At 44.6% G+C, this 20164-nt stretch overlaps 1 protein-coding gene across 2 annotated transcripts in view; it reads left to right on the plus strand.

The window, feature by feature from the left end:
* LOC124605346 (collagen alpha-1(XVIII) chain-like) overlaps positions 1-19591 on the plus strand; it is a 650709-nt gene extending 631118 nt beyond the window's left edge. For both annotated transcript variants that reach the window (XM_047136964.1, XM_047136965.1), the window contains exons 25-28: positions 5142-5288; positions 12451-12645; positions 14727-14842; positions 18848-19591. In XM_047136964.1, the coding sequence (XP_046992920.1) occupies positions 5142-5288; positions 12451-12645; positions 14727-14842; positions 18848-19184 (795 nt within the window). In that variant the 3' untranslated portion in view covers positions 19185-19591. The remainder of the gene's footprint in view (positions 1-5141; positions 5289-12450; positions 12646-14726; positions 14843-18847) is intronic.
* Positions 19592-20164: the final 573 nt, after the last annotated feature.

A 20164-nucleotide genomic window follows, 5' to 3' on the forward strand; every position in this document is an offset into this window, starting at 1 on the left:
GCTGCCTATGAAAATGTAACATAATATTTCAGTTACTGCATCTTTGCTTCCAGATATTTAAATGTTATCTCTATTGCTACAAATGTTGGTATGGGACGTTCTGTAGCAATCAACTTTGCATGTCAGTGATATTAGTGTCTTCGCAGAGATCGTACTGATTCTTCTTGCCACGAATGTTAACGTCAGTAAGAACTACCACAGCTGTATTAAAATACATTTATTACCTCACGACCGGTTTCTTTCAGCGAGCACTGTTAGGTAACACTGGAAACAATTTTCGTCACAAGTTCTCAGAGAACTGTGCCGATATCATGACTCAGGTACTCCAGTCGTCCTACGTAACATTAAAGGAAGCCACATTCTGGAGGACGTTTGTGTGCTCGCCATGTTTCAAGAACGTGCCTTCATCGTTATGTAAGACAACTGGGTTATCTGAGTCATGATAACAGCATAATTCTCTGGGACTTTATGACGTAGACTGTTGGCAGTATCACCTAATGGTGTTCATTGAAAGAAACCGGTCGATCCATTACAAATGTACTTTAATACAGCTGTGGTAGTTGTTAATGACAGTAACATGAATCAACAGTAAAGAACAAAATGATCAAAATTGTCTCCTTGCTATACCATAGGGCCCTAATGTGTAGCTATTTCGTTTCTATTCTTCTTCCTTTTGTGAGTACGAGCAATAGACACTTTGCATGTAATCGTGTGCACAAATGGCAAAAAAGCTGTGTCCGCAGAAAGCAGAGACGAAAGGCCACACACTAACAATCTTCTTGGAAGCCAAACTTAATGTCAAACATTCCTTTATCCCAATAAAACTTCTCATAGTTGATCTGTTAATACCTAAATGCGTTCTCGTCTTTTTTTTTCTTTTTCCTCTTCCTTTTTGTCTCTTTTCATGTTAAAATGCCTGCTTGAAACGTTCTCCTCCTGTCCAAATAAAGTAAGTCTCCCATCCTCCCCTCCCCCCTCCCACCCTCTCTCTCTCTCTCTCTCTCTTTCTCTTTCTCCATATTTTTCTTCCCCCTTCCCTCTACGCCCCTTCCCTATTTCCACTTTAGTTTTAGCAAATAATCAGCACTGCGCTGAGGTTTCCTAAGTATTATTAACATAAGGACAAGACTGGTTATTTCTCTTTTGATAGCCTTTATTGTTTCTTGGTTTTGTTTACAGCTTCTTGTATAGTCACGCCACGTGTAGACGGAAGTTCTTTGTAACATCGGACTGCTGCCTTTAGCTCCTTCTCCATGCACTACCGTGGACCTGACAGTATTATCTGTTTTACTCTTCCTTTGATAGTAGTCCTAAATTTACGTATTCAAATACCACAATACAAAGAAGAATTGAAACTTCAGATGCTTCTTGGTCATTGTCTTTTGTTGTCCAACTCATAATGGAGCATCCAGGTGTCGTTCTAGTCAGAAATGTCGTTACTGGGACGACTAGAGCACCAGAACTCACCTTGGCTGCTACGCTCCCATTTGTAAAATCATCAGTCAGCTTGCACAACCTTTTTGCCCTGGTATTGTGCACTGTAATTTTATAGTCTTCAGTCCAAAGATTGGTTTTTGCATCTGCCTACGCTAGTCTTCCTTGTGTAAGCCTCTTCATCTCTGCGTAACTACTGCAACCTACACTCATTTGAACCTACTTAAATACTGGAGCCTCGGACTCTACAGTTTTCATCCCCTACACTTCCCTCCACTAACAAACTAACCATTTCTTGATCCCTCAGGATGTGTGCTGCCAAACGATTCTTTTTAGATAGGTTGTGCCACACATTTATTTTGTTCCCAGTTCGACTCGGTATCTCCTCAATAGTTATTCGATCTACCTACCTACCCCTTAGCATTCTTCTATAGCACCACATTTCAAAAGCTTCAATCGGCTCTTTTCATATACTGCTTATCATACAAGTTTCACTTCCGTACAAGGCTGCACTCTAGACAAATATCTTAAGAAAAACTCCCTAACACCTAAATTTATATTCATTGTTAACAACTTCCTGTTTTTCAAAAGTCCTTTTTTGCTATTACTAGTAGACATTTAATGTCCTCTGACTTCGGCCATCATCATTTACTTTTCTGCCCAAGCAGCAAAACTCAGCTACTTTCAGTGTTTCGTTTCCTAATCTAATTCTTTCAGCAGCACCTGGTTTAATTCTACTCCATTACATTACCTTTGTTTTACTTTTGTTGATGTTCATTTCGTCACTTCTTTTCAAGACACTATTTATTTCGTTCAACTGTTCTTCCAAGTATTTTGTCCTCTCCAATATCCTGCCGAGAAAAATTTTATAACTGCTCGTCGTTCCTCCGCGTTGTATACATCTAAAGGCTTTACCATCTAAACTTAGCTCCACTTATGAATTTAGATGGCGGAGCAATTACATATATGTAACACATACGCAAGGCCACCACCACCGAAACTGAGAAGGGCAGCAGAATCTAGAATATGCAGCTGCCCTTCTCAAAATGAGCATATGATGCCATCTGTTAGCATACGTTAACATTTCCTGAAATCTTGTATCTTTCCTTCAAGAGCGTGTGTTCACTACTTGTAATACTGCCAATATGATGTTTCAGGATTGCAGCCGGTCGTCGTTTACTACCACCATGTGGACACCTGCCAGACATCTTCAGGCGAGCCGTCTAAAACTCACGTCAACTCCTCACTCACTCAGTTTGCTAGCGAGCTGTATGCAGTTCGTGCATCTTTTTTGGAAGGTCAAGCACAGTGAGAACGGACAGCGCCCTCCATATTGTAAATGTGAAACTCCTGATGTCCGGTGGGTTGACCCTAGCCGTGGCCGTCGGCGTACTTGCTGAGAACAAATCGTAGAAATAATGCGGTTCCATACGTTATCCAATTGAAAGCCGCTTTCCGATACAGAACCCTTCTACAGAGTGTCCAAAAAAGTCCCGTTATCATTTCAAAAAAATCATAACTTGAAAACTATTAGAGAATCGTAATTTACTGTAAAATGTTCAGCATCTCTCAATGCTGTTTCCCTAAACCCTTGTTGCCGATTTGACTTGGAGTACATCAAAACGTTGCCAGACGCAGAGAAGATGTAATGTGTCATCCGATATGCAGAATCCACGTATGTGACAAAGGTACTGCTGGATTATCGTCGCCAGTATAGGAGCGCACCACCGACAAGAACAATCATTATCACGTGGTTCAGAAACTTTAGAGAGACAGCCAGTGTCGTGCTGGTCCCATCGCATCGCTTCCACTCTCTCCTGATGTCACACAATTCGGCTTCTTTTATGGGGTTACGTCAAGGATGGCGTGTACACAACACCAGTCAATGACATTGTTGTCTTTCGTGCACGATTCAATCAAGGACAATTGTTGGTGCACAGTGCTGACCCAACCATGGACAGAAAGCGAATATCGCCTTAATGTTTCACTAGCGACGAACTGACTTCGGACGCCTTTTAGAAACAGCTTATGTGACTGGATTTGTGATTTCCTGTCAGAGAGGTCACAGTTCGTAGTAACTGACGGAAAGTCATCGAGTAAAACAGAAGTGATATCTGGCGTTCCTCAAGGTAGTGTTATAGGCCCTTTGCTGTTCCTTCTCCATATAAATGATTTTGGAGACAATCTGAGCAGCCGTCTTAGGTTGTTTGCAGATGACGCTGTCGTTTATCGACTAATAAAGTAATCATAAGATCAAAACAGACTGCAAAACGATTTTTAAAAAATATCTGAATGGTGCGAAAAGTGGCAGTTGACTATGAATAACGAAAAGTGTGAGGTCATCCACATGAGTGCTAAATGGAACTCGTTAAACTTCGGTTACACAATAAATCGGTCTAATCTAAAAGCCGGAAATTCAACTAAATATTACAATTACGAACAACTTAAATTGGAAGGAACACATAGAAAATGTTGTGGGGAAGGCTAACCAAAGACTGCGTTTTATTGGCAGGACACTTACAAAATGTAACAGACCTACTAAGGAGACTACCTACACTACGCTTGTCCGTCCTCTTTTAGAGTACTGCTGCGCGGTGTGGGATCCTTACCAGGTAGGACTGACGGAGTACATCGAAAAAGTTCAAAGAAATGCAGCACGTTTTGTATTATCGCGAAATATGGGAGAGAGTGTCACAGAAATGATACAGGATTTGGGCTGGAAATCGTTAAAAGAAAGGCGTTTTTCGTTGCGACGGAATCTTCTCACGAAATTCCAATCACCAACTTTCTCCTCCGAATGCGAAAATATTTTGTTGACACTGACCTACATAGGGAGGAACGATCACTACGATAAAATTAGGGAAATCAGAGCTCGTACGGAAAGATATAGGTGTTCATTCTTTCCGCGCGCTATACGAGATTGGCATAATAGAGAATTGTGAAGGTGGTTCGATGAACCCTCTGCCAGGCACTTAAATGTGATTTGCAGAGTATCCATGCAGATGTAGATGTAGATACTGAAGTAACTGAACTGTTTCAGTGAATCAGGAGACGAGGTAAGCCTCCCGTAAACCTTGTTTGGAACCGGGGGATAGGATCTATTTTTAATTTATTTTTGGGATACCGTTGTCCATTACTGCTGACAGAAATCAAACCCTGTAGCATGAGGGTGATTTGGGTAACCGCAGGAGTACAGCTGCTGTTCTTCGGCACAATGGAACTGGAGATTCGTGGATTTCCGAGGAAGAATACGTTGGCGCAAGTCGTTGGGATGTAAAATTTGTACCAGTGTACATACCAGGCCGGGCACCCTCTATTTCCACGATGGGATCTCAGCGAAGACTACGCAATACGCCGAGGGCCCCGGCTAGTGACAACCAACCAGACAAGTCGAGTTTCGGGGTCCTGTCTGCTGGCAGACTGGTCTTGCAACAATGATTGCCACGCATACGCTGAATGAAAAAAGCGCGCTAATGAATTGTGCGGCGTGCAGATGTCTGACTGGTACCCAGATGAAATATAGTGCGTGGTAGTAAATGACGACCAGAAGCATTCCTGAAACATCATGGAGTATTCAGAAACCCAGGAAAATTTCGAGATTCACATGGCATTACTTACTGGTACACATGGTAAATGCAGAGACCCAGGAATGGTGGGCCTCGCAGTCAGTAAAGTGGAGTGACTGACATGAGGGACTTTTTTTTCAGTTGGGCCTGACGATGACGGCGCCGAGCAAGGGAGCAGCCGCTCCCACGCCCGTCACCACCCCGCGACCTCCACCACCGCCGCCACCACCAGCGCCACGGAAGCGCCTGCTACACCTCAAGGCCATCAATTTCGTCGACGAACCCAGTGTGAGTATCTGGCTTACTTTATCCGTGATCTCGACTAAGCTGATTTTCTCTTCTCAGATAACCAAAATCATCCTGTTTCTACCAGGGTACACCAATAAGTATCTGCACTTTCGTTCTAATCGTCAGTATGGGACCCTTACCAGGTTGGATTAATAGAAGAGATAGACATGATCTAGCGAAAAGCAGCGCGATTCGTCATGGGGACATTTAGTCAGCGCGAGAGCGTTACGGAGATGCTGAACAAGCTCCAGTGGCGGACACTTCAAGAAAGGCGTTACGCAATACGGAGAGGTTTATTATCGAAATTACGAGAGAGCACATTCCGGGAAGAGATGGGCAACATATTACTACCGCCCACATATATCTCGCGTAATGATCACAACGAAAAGATCCGAGAAATTAGAGCAAATACGGAGACTTACAAGCAGTCGTTCTTCCCACGCACAATTCGTGAATGGAACAGGGAAGGGGGGATCAGATAGTGGTACAATAAGTACCCTCCGCCACACACCGTAAGGTGGCTCGCGGAGTATAGATGTAGATGTAGATGTAGGTTGGCAGTACAGCGTAGTACGCTCACCAGCAGCTAGATGGCACCGTTATCTTCGTTTGTGCCAGGCTACAGAGTTGTCACAGCTGTCTGCTTTGCAGTTTTTGGAAGTAAACTTGGTTGCCCCCATTTTCCACGTGCACCAATGAAGAAAGGCGTTCTGTAATCCTTTTCTTGTTGCCTGAAGGTGTGCAGGGAGCTGAACACCATAAAAGACTTTCAGCATAATGCAGGGGCAGTGATTTACCACGGCGAAGTGGTTGACAGTGCATTGAACTATCCATAAGCAGCCGAAAGAGTTTGATGGATGAGGAAACAGCAGGACGTACAGTCACACCCACCAGTGATGCCAACATTTAGCGAACCTGTGAGCAGATTAGAATGATTGATGACTGAGTGTCAATGAAATGGCAAACAAAACGCACATTAGCCATGGTTCTTTATATTACATCATCAATAACAAGCTTAATTTTCGCAAAGTTTGTGCAAGATGTGACTCAAAACAACTCAAGGGCATATGTGAGGTAATGAAACAATGTGTCAGCAGCTATTGCACCGACATGTTAACGAAGGCAAAATATTTTTGAAGCAAATCATCACTATAGATGAAATGTGGCGTCATCACTTTGAACCTCAGACACATCAGGCTATGGAATGGAAACGCCTCATATCTCCAGCGAAAAAGAAATTCAATAATAAAATATTAAGTTTCAAGCCAGGTCAAGTGGTTAACTGCCCATGAGCTTCCGGCAGATATCTCCTCCGTCGTTGTCAAGTGGTGTGTGTGCCACTGCCGTGCTTATATAGCCTCGCTACCGTCAGTGGCGCCACAGGTGCTCAGTCCCGCACCATATGTGGAAATTTTCTGGTGGTACGACCGTTGCGCCCGCTTCAGCGCCCCAATTACAGGATCCCAGCCCGTACTCAGTTGCAATCCACCGTCTTTATTGAGGGTGTTGTCCGCCCCGATAGCTGACTGGTCAGCGTGACGGCTTGCCGTCCTAGGGGCCCGGGTTCGATTCCCGGCTGGGTCGGAGATTTTCTCCGCTCAGGGACTGGATGTTGTGCTGTTTTCATTATCATCATTTCATCCCCATCCGGCGCGCAGGTCGCCCAATGTGGCGTTGAATGTAACAAGACCTGCACCAATGCGGCCGGACCTGCCCCGTAAGGGGCCTTCCGGCCCATGACGCCAAACGCTCATTTCCATTGAGGGTGTTGTCCCATATTTTGTTGATGTATTCGCACAGAAATTCAAGGGTTAATCCTCAGTAGGAAAAGCGGTGCTTGTAGATTTTGGGGCACGGAGGACCAGTTTTACCTCTTTTGTGCCGTAGCTGAGAGAGCGACGATGATTAATAAACCCAAGCAGCAAGAACAAATTTTTATTTTAACTCGTAAAATGAGTACAACAAAAGAGTTATTTAGGTGTGAAGCAGCACTACTTGATTCTAGCCCAACGATAGCCGCTGACTGGGAGAGTTCTTACAAGGGCGACGTCACTGCAGCCGTATTGGTGGAGAGCAGTTAAGGCTCGAGCACAGTCATGGAGAGAGGTCCTGGTGAAACGAAAGCCCGTAGCCGCTCGGAGGTACGGCTGTTGATAAAATATCGACATATCTAATATCTGATATTTTTATTTTATATGATTTTTCAGATTGTTCGTAAATATTTGAAGCTGTTCTTTTGAAATTTTAGTAAAACACAATTTTGCTTTCACTGTGTGAAGCAGTCTTACTACTTTTTTAGCTTTACCCTGTACAGTCTTTCTCTTTGATTGTGTGAATTATAGGTGGCACAAAAGTAGAAGTCTGATTGCAGTAGGGGGGGGGGGGGGGGAGGGGCATGTGAGTGGAATAAAAAGATTTCCGATGTGAAGAAATAGCGCACCATTTGCGTTAAAATTGTTAGTGTGCTTTTTCTTCACATGGGCATTCTTCAAAAACAGTTGCTGAAAATGATGAACAAAAATCTAAATGACAAGACACGTCTTTCCAGTGGGCAGAGACGTGTGAAGGGAAATGTTGACGTTATCGGCACTCGGCGTTACCAACGGAAATTGCAAAGTTTAGCTTCACCACGCAATTTTGACACTTCAACTGCTAGATCACTAGCGTTGGCAGAAATGAAAAAACAGGGAAGTCGAGATGAAGTGTTTCGGACAAATCCGAAACGTGACGAAACTGAACGACAAACCCATCGGACACCCTTTATGTGCCTCTTATATGCAGTTAGCATTGCTGGCAAAGTGGCTATCGCCAACACGCATCGTTCTCCTTTTAATTTTTGCTCTAAGTGAGCAGAAGTTTCGCTGGGAAGCCCTTACACATCCTCCATTCAGTCCTGATCTCCCCCCACGAAATTTCCATATTTTGGGGGCCCTCAAGAAAGACAATCGCGCCCGTCGATTTGCTTCAAACGAAGATCTGCACGCCTTGGCACAATCATGGTTCAGTAAGCAACCGGAAACATTTTTACATTGACCGTCTTGTCTCAGATTGGGATGACTTTACTGACAGTTAAGGCGATTACTTTTGAAATAATACACAGTTCATTTACTTTTTTCCATCCGTGTAGCTTTCATTTGACTACCCTTTACATCACATTGTATTAGCTGCAATGCCTCTGTAATAAAGATATCATAAGTCATTATTAGAGCGCGTTGTACCCAGTTGCTACACTCCCTGTCCTCACAGCATCCCATGAGATAAAGTTTATTCCGTATTTCATCACTTTGTCGATGTGTTGCAAATCAACATAACACGAGCAAGTACACAGTTGAAGATAGATTACAGGACTTAGTGGTGGAATAGCAAGAAACGGCACATACGAGGTGCGACAATAAAGTAATGAGACTGATGTGAAAAAAAATGTTGCTTACCGTTTTAGTCAAGTTTAGTTTGTCTCCCTCAAAGTAGTTCCCGTCTGATTGCTCACACTTTTTCCAGTGCTTCTGCCTTTGATGGTAACATTTCTGGAACTCATCTTCTGCAATATCCTCCAAGACTCTCGATACAGCTTTTTGGACATCTTGTGTTGTTTGAAAATGGCGTCCCTTGACAGCCGTTTTGGCTCTTGGAAATAGAGAAAAGTCGCACACAGCGATATCTGGTGAATAAGGTGGCTGTGGTAGTAATGAAATTTGTTTTGAGGTTAAAAATCGCTGTACTGACAGAGTAGTATGGGATGGCGCATTATCGTGATACAGAATACAATTATCAGCAATGCTGGCACGGACACGAAGAACTCTTTTACAAAGTCTTTCTAAAATTTCTTTGTAGTAATATTGGCTAACTGTTTGTGCAGGAGGCACTCTTTATGAACAATTCCCTTGGAATCAAAGAAGCACATAAGGATGCATTTCACTTTTGACTTTGACATGTGAGCTTTTTTTGGTCTGGGTGATCCCTTTGACCACCATTGCGAAATTTGGCGTTTTGTCTCTGGATCTTACTGAAAAAACCAACTTTCATAACCAGTGCTAACACGGCTCAACAATTCTGGATTGATTTCCGTTTGTTCTAACAGTTCGGCTGCAACATTTTCCCGTGTTTCTCGCTATTGTGGTGTGAGGTTTTTGGGGACCATTTTTGCACAAATCTTTCTCATACCAAGATGTTCAGTTATTATTAGATGAACCGTTTCGCGACTGATGTTCAGTTCTTCTGCAATCATTTTCAAGTATAATATTCGATCAGATCGTATGAGTTCACGAACCCTGGCCGAGTTGACATTCGTCCATGAGGTTAATCGTCGTCCACTGCGGGCTTCATCTCCAATATTCGTTCTGCCTTCACTAAACATTTTATGCCAACGAAAAACTTGAGTCCGTGATGAGAGACACAAACACGTGTTAGCATATTACAGCACAACTCACGACTGAGCAGTTGCATCGATGTGCCGCTTGGACTAGAAGCAGCTTATAGACCAAGGTCAAAGATATTGTGCTACACAAGCCTGCAGGGTTGCCACATCTTGCAAAGAAAACCAGTCTCATTACTTTATTTTCACACCTCGTATGTGTTTCAGTTTCTCACCAGCCGTTAGAACAAATTTTGTAGTTTCTGCGTTAAAATCTTTCACAAAGTCTATCGAGGTTCTTTGCCTGAGACATTTGGTTGACACTAATAACATCTCTGACCATGAGACCCTAAACTGAAAGAGGAAAGAAAGACAGGGGTTTTTGTTGTGACCAGGCAAAACTGTTTCTGTCTCGCCATAACTGTAGGTTCCATAATTGCGCATCAAACTAAAACACATAAAATATTGGTCCTTTTTATTCCATAAAAATAAAAGATTTACTTTGACACACTTCTTTTCCCCAGGATACTGGATAATTTATAACTGTCATTGATCAGCAAATCATCACCTGCTGCACTTATTAACAAATTGTTCTCTTGAGATACAATGTTCAACATTTACTAAAGAACAGTTTCATCAGAAAGCTAAACAACTCATTGGTCGTACACTGCGATGTCGACTCCTTCAAATGAGGTCACGAACTGTGGAAGAGCTCCTCCATGCTCGGCTCTATATTGACCTCAGTACGAGGGTGCTGCAGTGCTGAGAGGGGAGGCATGGTCTTCGGGACGCCACCTGTATGTCGTTGCAGATTGCAGCAAGCTCTCGCAAATGTCTGTGGTATCGATGTGCGTTGCCGACTTTGGTGTGGCAAACGCGAGCTCTGGACTGCATCACAGTTATGAGGTGACACTAGGCCTTGGCCTGCCCTCGGTAGCTGAGTGGTCAGCGCGACAGAATGTCAATCTTAAAGGCCAGGGTTCGATTCCCGGCTGGGTCTGAGATTTTCTACGCTTAGGGACTAGGTATTGTGTTGTCCTAATCATCATCATTTCATCCCCATCGACGCGCAAGTCGCCGAAGTGGCGTCAAATCGAAAGACTTGCACCCGGCGAACGGTCTACCTGACAGGAGGCCTTAGTCACATAACATTTCTTAGGCCGTGAAGTGAATTATTTGTGCTGCCTGTAGTCTCTTAAACCTGCAAATTCCTCTGTTGCGTAGCTTTTGAAAGGTATGTGCTAAGGTCTGATCAGGGTAGCTCCAGAAAGTAGTCGGTAGTTGCCAACCGCAAGGTGGAACGAGTATAATATCTTTGAGTAGGATGATCTTTAATGGTTGAGAGAGACGGGCACGCACAGTTAAAAAAAAAAAAAAAAGAAGAAGACAGAGAGTCGCAGCTAGGTGCCTGGAGGAAGCAGATGTGTGGTGACAGCGTTAAGGTAGATATTTGCCTGTTGTGTACATAGGTCCACGTAGTCAGCGCGTACACAACTGTCCCACTAGAGCGCGCCCCGCTAAGCACAACAGCGCAGGCGCAGCACTCGTCCGTCTCCGCACTACGAGATGGCGCTGCCTAAGAGACGGACCAAATTCTGCTTCCGCCGATCCACGTATTAATATGTTACACAGCCAATGAGATTGCTGTTAACATAGAACCTTTTCTCCTCGCGAATCACACTCGCGCAGTGATACCTGAACGCGCGAGGTATTTTAACGAGTGTACAGACCTCCGATTAGTCAGTCTGCACTTGTCTGTAGTCAAGTTTCAGTCTGCGCCTAATAAGATTATCATATTCCTGTACATAGCCATGAAGATAAATGAATAGACACTTTATCAAGTATGAGAGATATGTGAGAATAAGATTAACGTACCAGATTGTCAATTGTAAATAGCATCCAGAATCAAGTTAAGTAAGGTTTATGATTGTTATTATTTTAATAAAAATGTGTGTGAAATTTAATCAAGTTCTGTTTAAAGTTGGTCACTGTCAATCTGCTACTCTAAGCGTGCAAGTGGCATTTTATCGTCTGACTAAACGGCAGAACATAAACACGCCACGATAGGACCACGAGCCATATTGCTGACACTCGCCTACTTCGTTAGAGCGACAAGTCAAATAATCTGATGGTGTGTGTACCGAAGGTCTTACAGTACACACACCACACTGCCCTGACCAAACTTTAGCATATAAATGAGAGAAGATATATAATCATTTCAAATTGGTTTTTGTTAGATAATGTTCAGAGTTGGGATCTGTATGTCCAAGGTTTGACGCAGTAAGCGTTTTGTAAAATTTTTTGTAAGAGTGATTCGTGCTTCAAAAATGTTTGAAAAGGTAGGTTTTGTGTATGACTTAAATTTTAACAATGTATATATTGAGATAAACATTGTGTTTAAATCTAACAGCCTGAATCATAATCCACATCCTTTGCTTTTACTGAATATGAAAATGAGTAGTAAAGTAAAGTTGCGCACCAATGAAAGAACCAAGTAAACATCAGGGCCAAAAGTTTATTTTCCAGTACCATCTTAATGCCATTGCACAAACGCCATTATTCTCTTAAACTTGATTGCTGAGTCAAATACATGTAGCATTTCTTGCAAAATGGAGGAGTGCAAGAAACAAATTCACAGACGCAGGTTTGCTGAATAATTAATTTAGAGCAATCTTATCAATGATACTTTCACTTTGTTCTTGCAAATGGCACACAGACTTGCACCGCCTTGTAAAGCCAGCTTGCCCGCGTGTGCAGCCCATATTTGTAGTGTGGCTGGTGTGTGACGCGTTGGGTGTGCTCTGCCCGCAGCTGCGCCTGGCGGCGCTGAACGAGCCGCTGGCCGGCGAGATGCAGGGCGTGCGCGGCGCCGACCACGCGTGCTACCGGCAGGCTCGGCGCGCCGGTCTGCGCGGCACCTTCCGCGCGCTGCTCGCCTCGCGCGTCCAGGACCTCAGCTCCATCGTGCGGCCCTCCGACCGCCGGCTGCCCGTCGTCAACATCAAGGTAACACTCCACTCCACACCACGCCACCAAACACGCTCACCGGCGCTCCACTAATACACTGCTGGCCATTAAAGTTGCTACACCAACAAGAAATGCAGATGATAAACGGGTATTCATTGGACAAATATTTCATACTAGAACTGAAATGTGATTACATTTTCATGCAACTTGGCTGCATAGATCCTGAGAAATCAGTACCCAGCACAACCACCTTTGGCCGTAATAAAGGCCTTGATACGCCTGGGCATTGAGTCAAACAGAGCTTGGATGGCGTGTACTGGTATAGCTCCCCATGCAGCTTCAACACGATACCATAGTTCATCAAGAGTAGTGACTGGCGTATTGTGAAGAGCCACTTGCTCGGTCACCATTGACCAGACGTTTTCAATTGGTGAGAGATCTGGAGAATGTGCTGGCCAGGGCAGCAGTCGAACATTTTCTGTATCCAGAAAGGCCCGTACAGGACCTGCAACACGCGGTCGTGCATTGTCCTGCTGAAATGTAGGGTTTGGCAGGGATCGAATGAAGGTTAGGGTCGTAACACATCTGAAATGCAACACCCACTGTTCAAAGTGCCGTCAATGCGAACAAGAGGTGATCGAGACGTCTAACCAATGGCACCCCATATCATCACGCCGGGTGATACCACAGTATGGCGATGACGAATACACCCTTCCAATGTGCGTTCACCGCGATGTCGCTAAACACGGATGCGACCATCATGATGCTGTAAACAGAACCTGGATTCATCCGAAAAAATGACGTTTTGCCATTCGTGCACCCAGGTTCGTCGTTGAATACACCATCGCTCCTGTTTGTGACGCAGCGTCAAGGGCAACCGCAGCCATGGTCTCCGAGCTGATAGTCCATGCTGCTGCAAACATCCTCGAATTGTTCGTGCAGATGGCCGTTGTCTAGCAAACGTCCCCATCTGTTGACTCAGGGATCGAAACGTGGCTTCATGATGCGTTACAGCCATGCTGATAAGATGCCTGTCATCTCGACTACTAGTGATACGAGGCCGTTGGGATCCAGCGCAACGTTCCGTATTACCCTCCTGAACCCGCCGATTCCATATTCTGCTAACAGTCATTTGATCTCAACCAACGCCAGCAGCAACGTCGCGAAACGATACACCTCAATCGCGATAAGCTACAATCCGACCTTTATCAAAGTCGGAAACGTACACGAGGTATCACAACAACGTTTCACCAGGCAACGCCGGTCAACTGCTGTTCGTGTATCAGAAATCGGTTGGAAACTTTCTTCATGTCAGTATGTTGTAGGTGTCGCCACCGGCGCCAACCTTGTGTGAACGCTCTGAAAAGCTAATCATTTGCATATCACAGCAGTGTCGGTTAAATTTCGTGTCTGTAACACGTCATCTTCGAGGTGTAGCAATTTTAATGGCCTGTAGCGTATATTTTCACGAACGAACTTTAGTACAAAATCAGCCACCAAAGGAAAATTATTTCAAATACTCATCAGAGGCACTCCACAAAAAGCGATTTCATTTGTGCCCTTATGTTCTCTTTTCTTTGCTAGCATAGGGCATGGAAAGGTTATTGAAAATATAGTTCTATTGAAGTGTCAGTTTTAAAATGGTTAGCAGCTGCCAACAAATTGAGTTTTCCTGGACACAGAGCTACATAAACAGGTATGGAGGATCAGTTTTTGGAGAATGGGTATTATACACTAAAATATATTGAAACTACTAGAAAAAATACAACCAAAAATATGTATCTTTAGAAAAATGTTGGTACAACTTCATGTAATACTGCTAATTCCATCTTTCTTGGACCAGCATACTTTGTTGACACTCACTACGTCTCTGTCGATAGGGCCCTAAAGTGAAAGAAAGAAAACAGGCAGTGGTAGCGAAGTGTTGGTAGGCCGTGACATCGTATATTCACTTTTGCTGCCTGTGGTCAATCCAGCAAATGCTATAATGAATGCCTTACACCATATATTCAATATGAAAATTACACCAATAAAATCTCTATGTAAAGCCACGAGATACTGGCATATCTTGCATTCTTAATTAACAGTAGACGAACACTTACATTATCTTTCCTCTCCAGGGCGAGATGCTCTTCCACTCGTGGAAAGAAATGTTCAACGGGAAAGAAGGACTGCTGCCCGAGGATGCAACGATATACAGTTTCAACGGGAAGAACATAATGAAGGACAGCATGTGGTAAGCACATGTATATAATCCATTGGCATTTTCTCTTAAATGGACATTTTTTAGCTTTTAAAAGAATTGCAAAGAACTAATTTCTCACAGTGGATGGTAAGTACTAATTACAGCATATTCAGAAAGGTCAACATAGAATAAACTCGAGTTATATTATATCTCCCCCCCCCCCTTCTAAGTAGTTTTGAAGGCGTATCTAAATTCATAGTTGTGAAAGAGATATTTGTTTTCTGCTTGTCTTCAAATTTATAACTCAGAAGATAGCTCAGTCATCTTTGAGACATCAGAAATACTGGAAGTGTAACAGATGAACAATGTAATCGAGAACGACAAATTCGCATATAATGTCACATTCTTGAACTACCGAACTGTTGGTGTTCAGCGTATCATTGGACGACAGTACTTTCTTTGAATCGTCTTAATGTAACCAACTGCTATACCTAAAGTAACCTCAGTTTCGCAACCATGCAGCATCTGATTGATTCAGACACTAATAGGTCTCTACTGAGCTATTTCAGAGGCATCTCGTAACTGTTAAACAGAGCATGGCTGAGGATTCTCGTAGCGAACTCGACAGCTGTGGCAGTTTCGCGGACCTTCAGTTTCGAATCTCTGTCCGACTACCCTGATTTAGGTTTTTAGTGGCTCCCCTAAATAGCTGAAGGTGAATGCTGCTATGATTCCTCTGAAAACGATATAGCTGAATTCCCGTGCAATCCGAGCCTTATGTTCCACGGCTAATAACCTTGTCTTTAAAGGGACAGTAAATCCTTATCTTCAATTCTCTTACTGGGTGATATTATTTCCCTCGGGAAAGTCAGTCTCAATGAACGGCTGGACGTTATCTGGTATCTTAACCAAATTGGTGAAAGTTTGCTTGCCTGAGGATTAATAAAACATTCGTCACATAATAATACTTCTTCCACGGCGTTGTGTTAAAACAGTAACGGTTGCAAAATGTTGAGACTTCGATGTTTCTCAGCGCACACCTCCATGTTCATGTGACTCAAGCAGAAACAAAGAGCTACAATATTACAGAGAGGCAACACCGCGATTGTGAAGCAAATTTTAGTGGCAGATATCGATTGCGTGACATTCAGAATGAGAAGATATGTTCTGAAAAAATCAGTTTGGGACCATTCTTCGTGTGGTTTAATATACTCGTTACTCTACATAAGATATATTCAAAGCAAATAAAATTGGAAAACCTGCAGAAGATACATGTTCCCCATGATGCCACTCCACACGTTAACCGACCAAGGACGTTGATGGTCAACTTGCCGTAACCAGTGGGGTATTGTCTACAATCCAATAATGCATGTTATGTCGGTTAACGCTACCATGGTTTGTGAATGTAGACTCATCAGAAAGTGGTACCTCGGCAAAGAGCGTGGGGATCGCTTGCATTTGCTGACGTGCTCATCCGCTATGGAAATCGGCGCCATGAAGTTCTTGATGCAGTGACACTTGCTATGGATGATACTTAAGACGATGCAGTATTGTGACAATACTACCTACGTACATAACGGCATCGTAGCGTAATTGCGCGCGCTTATCCATGGGCTGTGGTGCACTGCCGCTAGTACAGCTGCTTCATTAGTTTCTCCTGTAACACATTGACGTCGTTTCCTTTTGCCGGTCTGTACAATGCCATCAGACATAAAAGCGTTCACGATGTTGTAAAAGAACGAATGAGAGCGAATTTTCTCTGGAAAACGCTAGGCGTATAAGGCAACCAGTAGCCTCAACATATCTCCTACATTCTCCGTAATTCGGGATCATTTCAATATTTTCTTCTGTGGTTGCAACATTAAACGTCCACTTGCACGTCTGTTCTCCAAATGATAGTGGATGTGCAGGCAATAAACACTGTGCAAGTATTGTAATGTTTAACGCAGTTATAAGAACGTTGGCTTCCGCGGCCGGTGTCATAGTGATTAAAATTCTTCTGGGTACTATGCCGCGTCATTGCTAAGAACTAACAACAATAATAAACTAAAACAGACGTTTCGGCCGAATTGCAAACGGCCTTCCTCAGGGCACGACTGGTTTTGCATGGGGATAGGTGCTTCTATTTATTACAGACTATCGATGTCTGACGTCACTGTTGTAAAACTTTTAATTGGCTCTCTAATATGATTGGCTAGTCACGACGTAACGGAAGATGGAAAGAAAGAGGCTATTCGTGGATGTCCACGTCGTCAACGATTGGTAGCTGTCCGCCAATCAGCGTTCGGCTTCTGGTCGGCAAGTTTTCCTCCTGGTGTGCGCGGAAGTGGACTGACAGTTGCTCTACAACTGTTTGTGCAGATACGTCCGTGTCCCGTGTAGCTTCTGCCCCGCGACCGCTCAGCGGCCCATTGGACTGGGATGGCCGGCAGCCAGGACGCCGGGAGTTTGTAGCCATCTTCTCTGTTGATGTTGTCAGGCTATTTAACAATTTCGATCGCTTCCCGTATTTTGCGTTCTCGCATCCACGATTCTTTCGCCAGTACTCGGGCCTCCTGGAACCTGATAGGTTGTCCACAGTCACGGTGGTGTTCCGCTAACGCCGATTTATTATGTTGTTGTAATCGTTCATAGCGTTCGTGTTCTGCTACTCGTAAGCTGGCAGGTCTCCCTGTTTCTCCTATGTAGACAGCTCCACACTCACGCCGTAGTCCGTAAACACCTGCAGTGTTAGGGATGTTGACTACATCCTTTCGTGGATGCTGTGATTGCTTTGAAAAATCGGTTTGAAACCTCGTCGGCGGAGGACGTTGCTTAGCCATTCACTGACGCCTTTTACACATGGTAAGTGTACCAGTGGAAGCTTCTCTTCTTTGCTTTCTTCTCGTGTTCTGCTCCCTTTGGTTTTAGCTACCTTGCTTATGATTTTGTCATCATAGCCGTTGGCACGAAACGTGTGTTGTAGCTCCTTTAATTCTTCTTTGATGTTATTTTCATCGCTTATCCGGTAGGCTCGGCCAGTTAACGTACACAGGACAGAATTATTGTTGTTAGTTTTTAGCAATGACGCGGCATAACACCCAGAAGAATTTTAATCACTTTAAAGCCGTTATCTGTTCAACGCCTGCACCATAGGAGACCTCCGGTCGCAGTGTACTGCCTGTTATGAACCGTCGTATTTCTCTACATGGCCACGGTGGTGCGTGGAGTAGTCCCCTGTTCGATATGAATACAACGTTGTGAATGGGATTTCTAATTAGAAGTTGTGAAATACTAGCCTGTCCTACCCTCGCAGCATGGAGGTAGGGTCCCGTGTGCCATTAGCTTTTCAAGGGCCATTGAGTAGCATGTCGTAAATTATGATTGCGTACCCATTTCTATTCCTCCGATTACAGCGCCATCTGTGGCGAAATGAAGAAAATGCTTTGGACAAAAAGTATGTAGATTTTGACGTAGAATCGTAATCTACAATAAAAAAAACGGGGGTTCCCATTGAAGATTTCAAAGTTTTCCCTCGCCACGCAGGCACGGGGTGGAGTGCGGGGTCAAGTGTGGTATCATTGGATGTCTCTCTCCGAGACCAAAAAAATTGGAATTATAACTTTTTTTATGCGAGATATTTCAATGTCTTCAGCTAAAATGAACGCCCTGTATAGCCGGCCGAAGTGGCCGTGCGGTTAAAGGCGCTGCAGTCTGGAACCGCACGACCGCTACGGTCGCAGGTTCGAATCCTGCTTCGGGCATGGATGTTTGTGATGTCCTTAGGTTAGTTAGGTTTAACTAGTTCTAAGTTCTAGGGGACTAATGACCTCAGCAGTTGAGTCCCATAGTGCTCAGAGCCATTTGAACCATTTGAACACCCTGTATAAGTAGTAGCAGTGAACCCAAAATTGAACCCTATGGGACTCCTTTTGTGATTTCTCCCTTTTGTGGCCTCTGCCTTTCCAACATTTCTTGAATTATTCAGCACAACTTTTTTTTTCCATTCTGCTCATTAATACTATCTCCTCTCGCGACAACTGCCCTTTGCTGACTGTTCTCTTCCAATTACCACAGGCCTACCAAGATGGTGTGGCACGGTTCGAGGCCCGACGGCGAGCGCCGCACTGACGCCTACTGCAACGCGTGGCAGTCGAGCGGCGGCGAGGGGCTGGCGGCGTCTCTGGCGTCGCGACGCCTACTGGAGCAGGCGCGCGCGCCCTGCCGCAGCCGCCTCGCCGTGCTCTGCATAGAAGCCACCAGTCAGCTCTCCTACCGGCGCCGCCGCAAGACAGACGCTGGTGAAGGCAGCGGCGGCGGCGGCGGCGGCGGCGGCGTGGCAGAGGGCGGCGAAGGCGTCCGCGAGAAGGAAGAAGCCGTCCCAGCGCAGGGGGACAGCGGTAGGAGCGAGTAGTGTCCCCACGAGCTACAAACGAGGCGTCGCCTTAAAGTCAATCGTGGCGATAACGCCACATACTACTTGTACCAGAGGACTATTGTGAACAAAAACTCAGGTGTCTCCCCTGTTCTAGCTTCGGTCTCTGCCGAACAAAGTTTCATCGACACACGGCGAGTGTCCCGAGTGTTTACATAAACTGGGCAAAAGTATGTTTACAGTGTGTTTTAAAATTACGCAGACAGTTTTTCAGTGAGTGTGGAACTTCTACTGTGTGCCAAATGGACCTTACTAAATAATATTCTTCTCAGGTGTATAGCCGGATCATAACGCCATCTTGACACAATATTTCCGCCGTCCAACTGGCCGCCATCTTCAGGTGAGAGTGCTGGTACACGACCTCGCCGGTTCTGACTTCTCAGCGCAAGTGGTGGCCCCTATATAGGCCACAGAAGGCCCACAACGCGTGCTCGAGAAGGTGTCGTAACTGCCCTCTAGCGCAAGTAAACATACCTCGCCGCCAGTGGTAGAAACAGGCGAAATCGAGATATCGCTATTGGTCAGACAATCCGGACCATTCAGGACCGATGTGTTGAGCACTAGCGGCACACACGGTTGCTTCAACATCAGAAATCTGCAGTGACGGAGCACTGTCTCACCGAGGGACGTAGAATGCTGTATGACGAGACACAAGTGGTTGCCCCTGCTACTGGGACTGTGTTTTAAAAGAATCCATAGAGATTCGTTTATCTGGTAATCTTATTAATAGAGACAAGGGTTGTCTTTTAAGTAAGACTTGGAACCCAGTGTTATCAGACATTAAAAAACAACGGTCTGTGTTTCGATCATCGGAATAATTTTTAATTTTTGATAGCGATATCTCGATTTCGCCTGTTTTTACCACTGGCGGCGCGGTATGTTTACTTGCGCTAGAGGGCAGTTACGACACCACCTCGCGCACGCGTTGTGGGCCTTCTGCGGCCTATATAGGGGCCGCT

Source organism: Schistocerca americana, chromosome 3, assembly GCF_021461395.2.
Source record: "Schistocerca americana isolate TAMUIC-IGC-003095 chromosome 3, iqSchAmer2.1, whole genome shotgun sequence".
In the NCBI taxonomy this organism is placed as follows: Eukaryota; Metazoa; Arthropoda; class Insecta; order Orthoptera; family Acrididae; genus Schistocerca; species Schistocerca americana.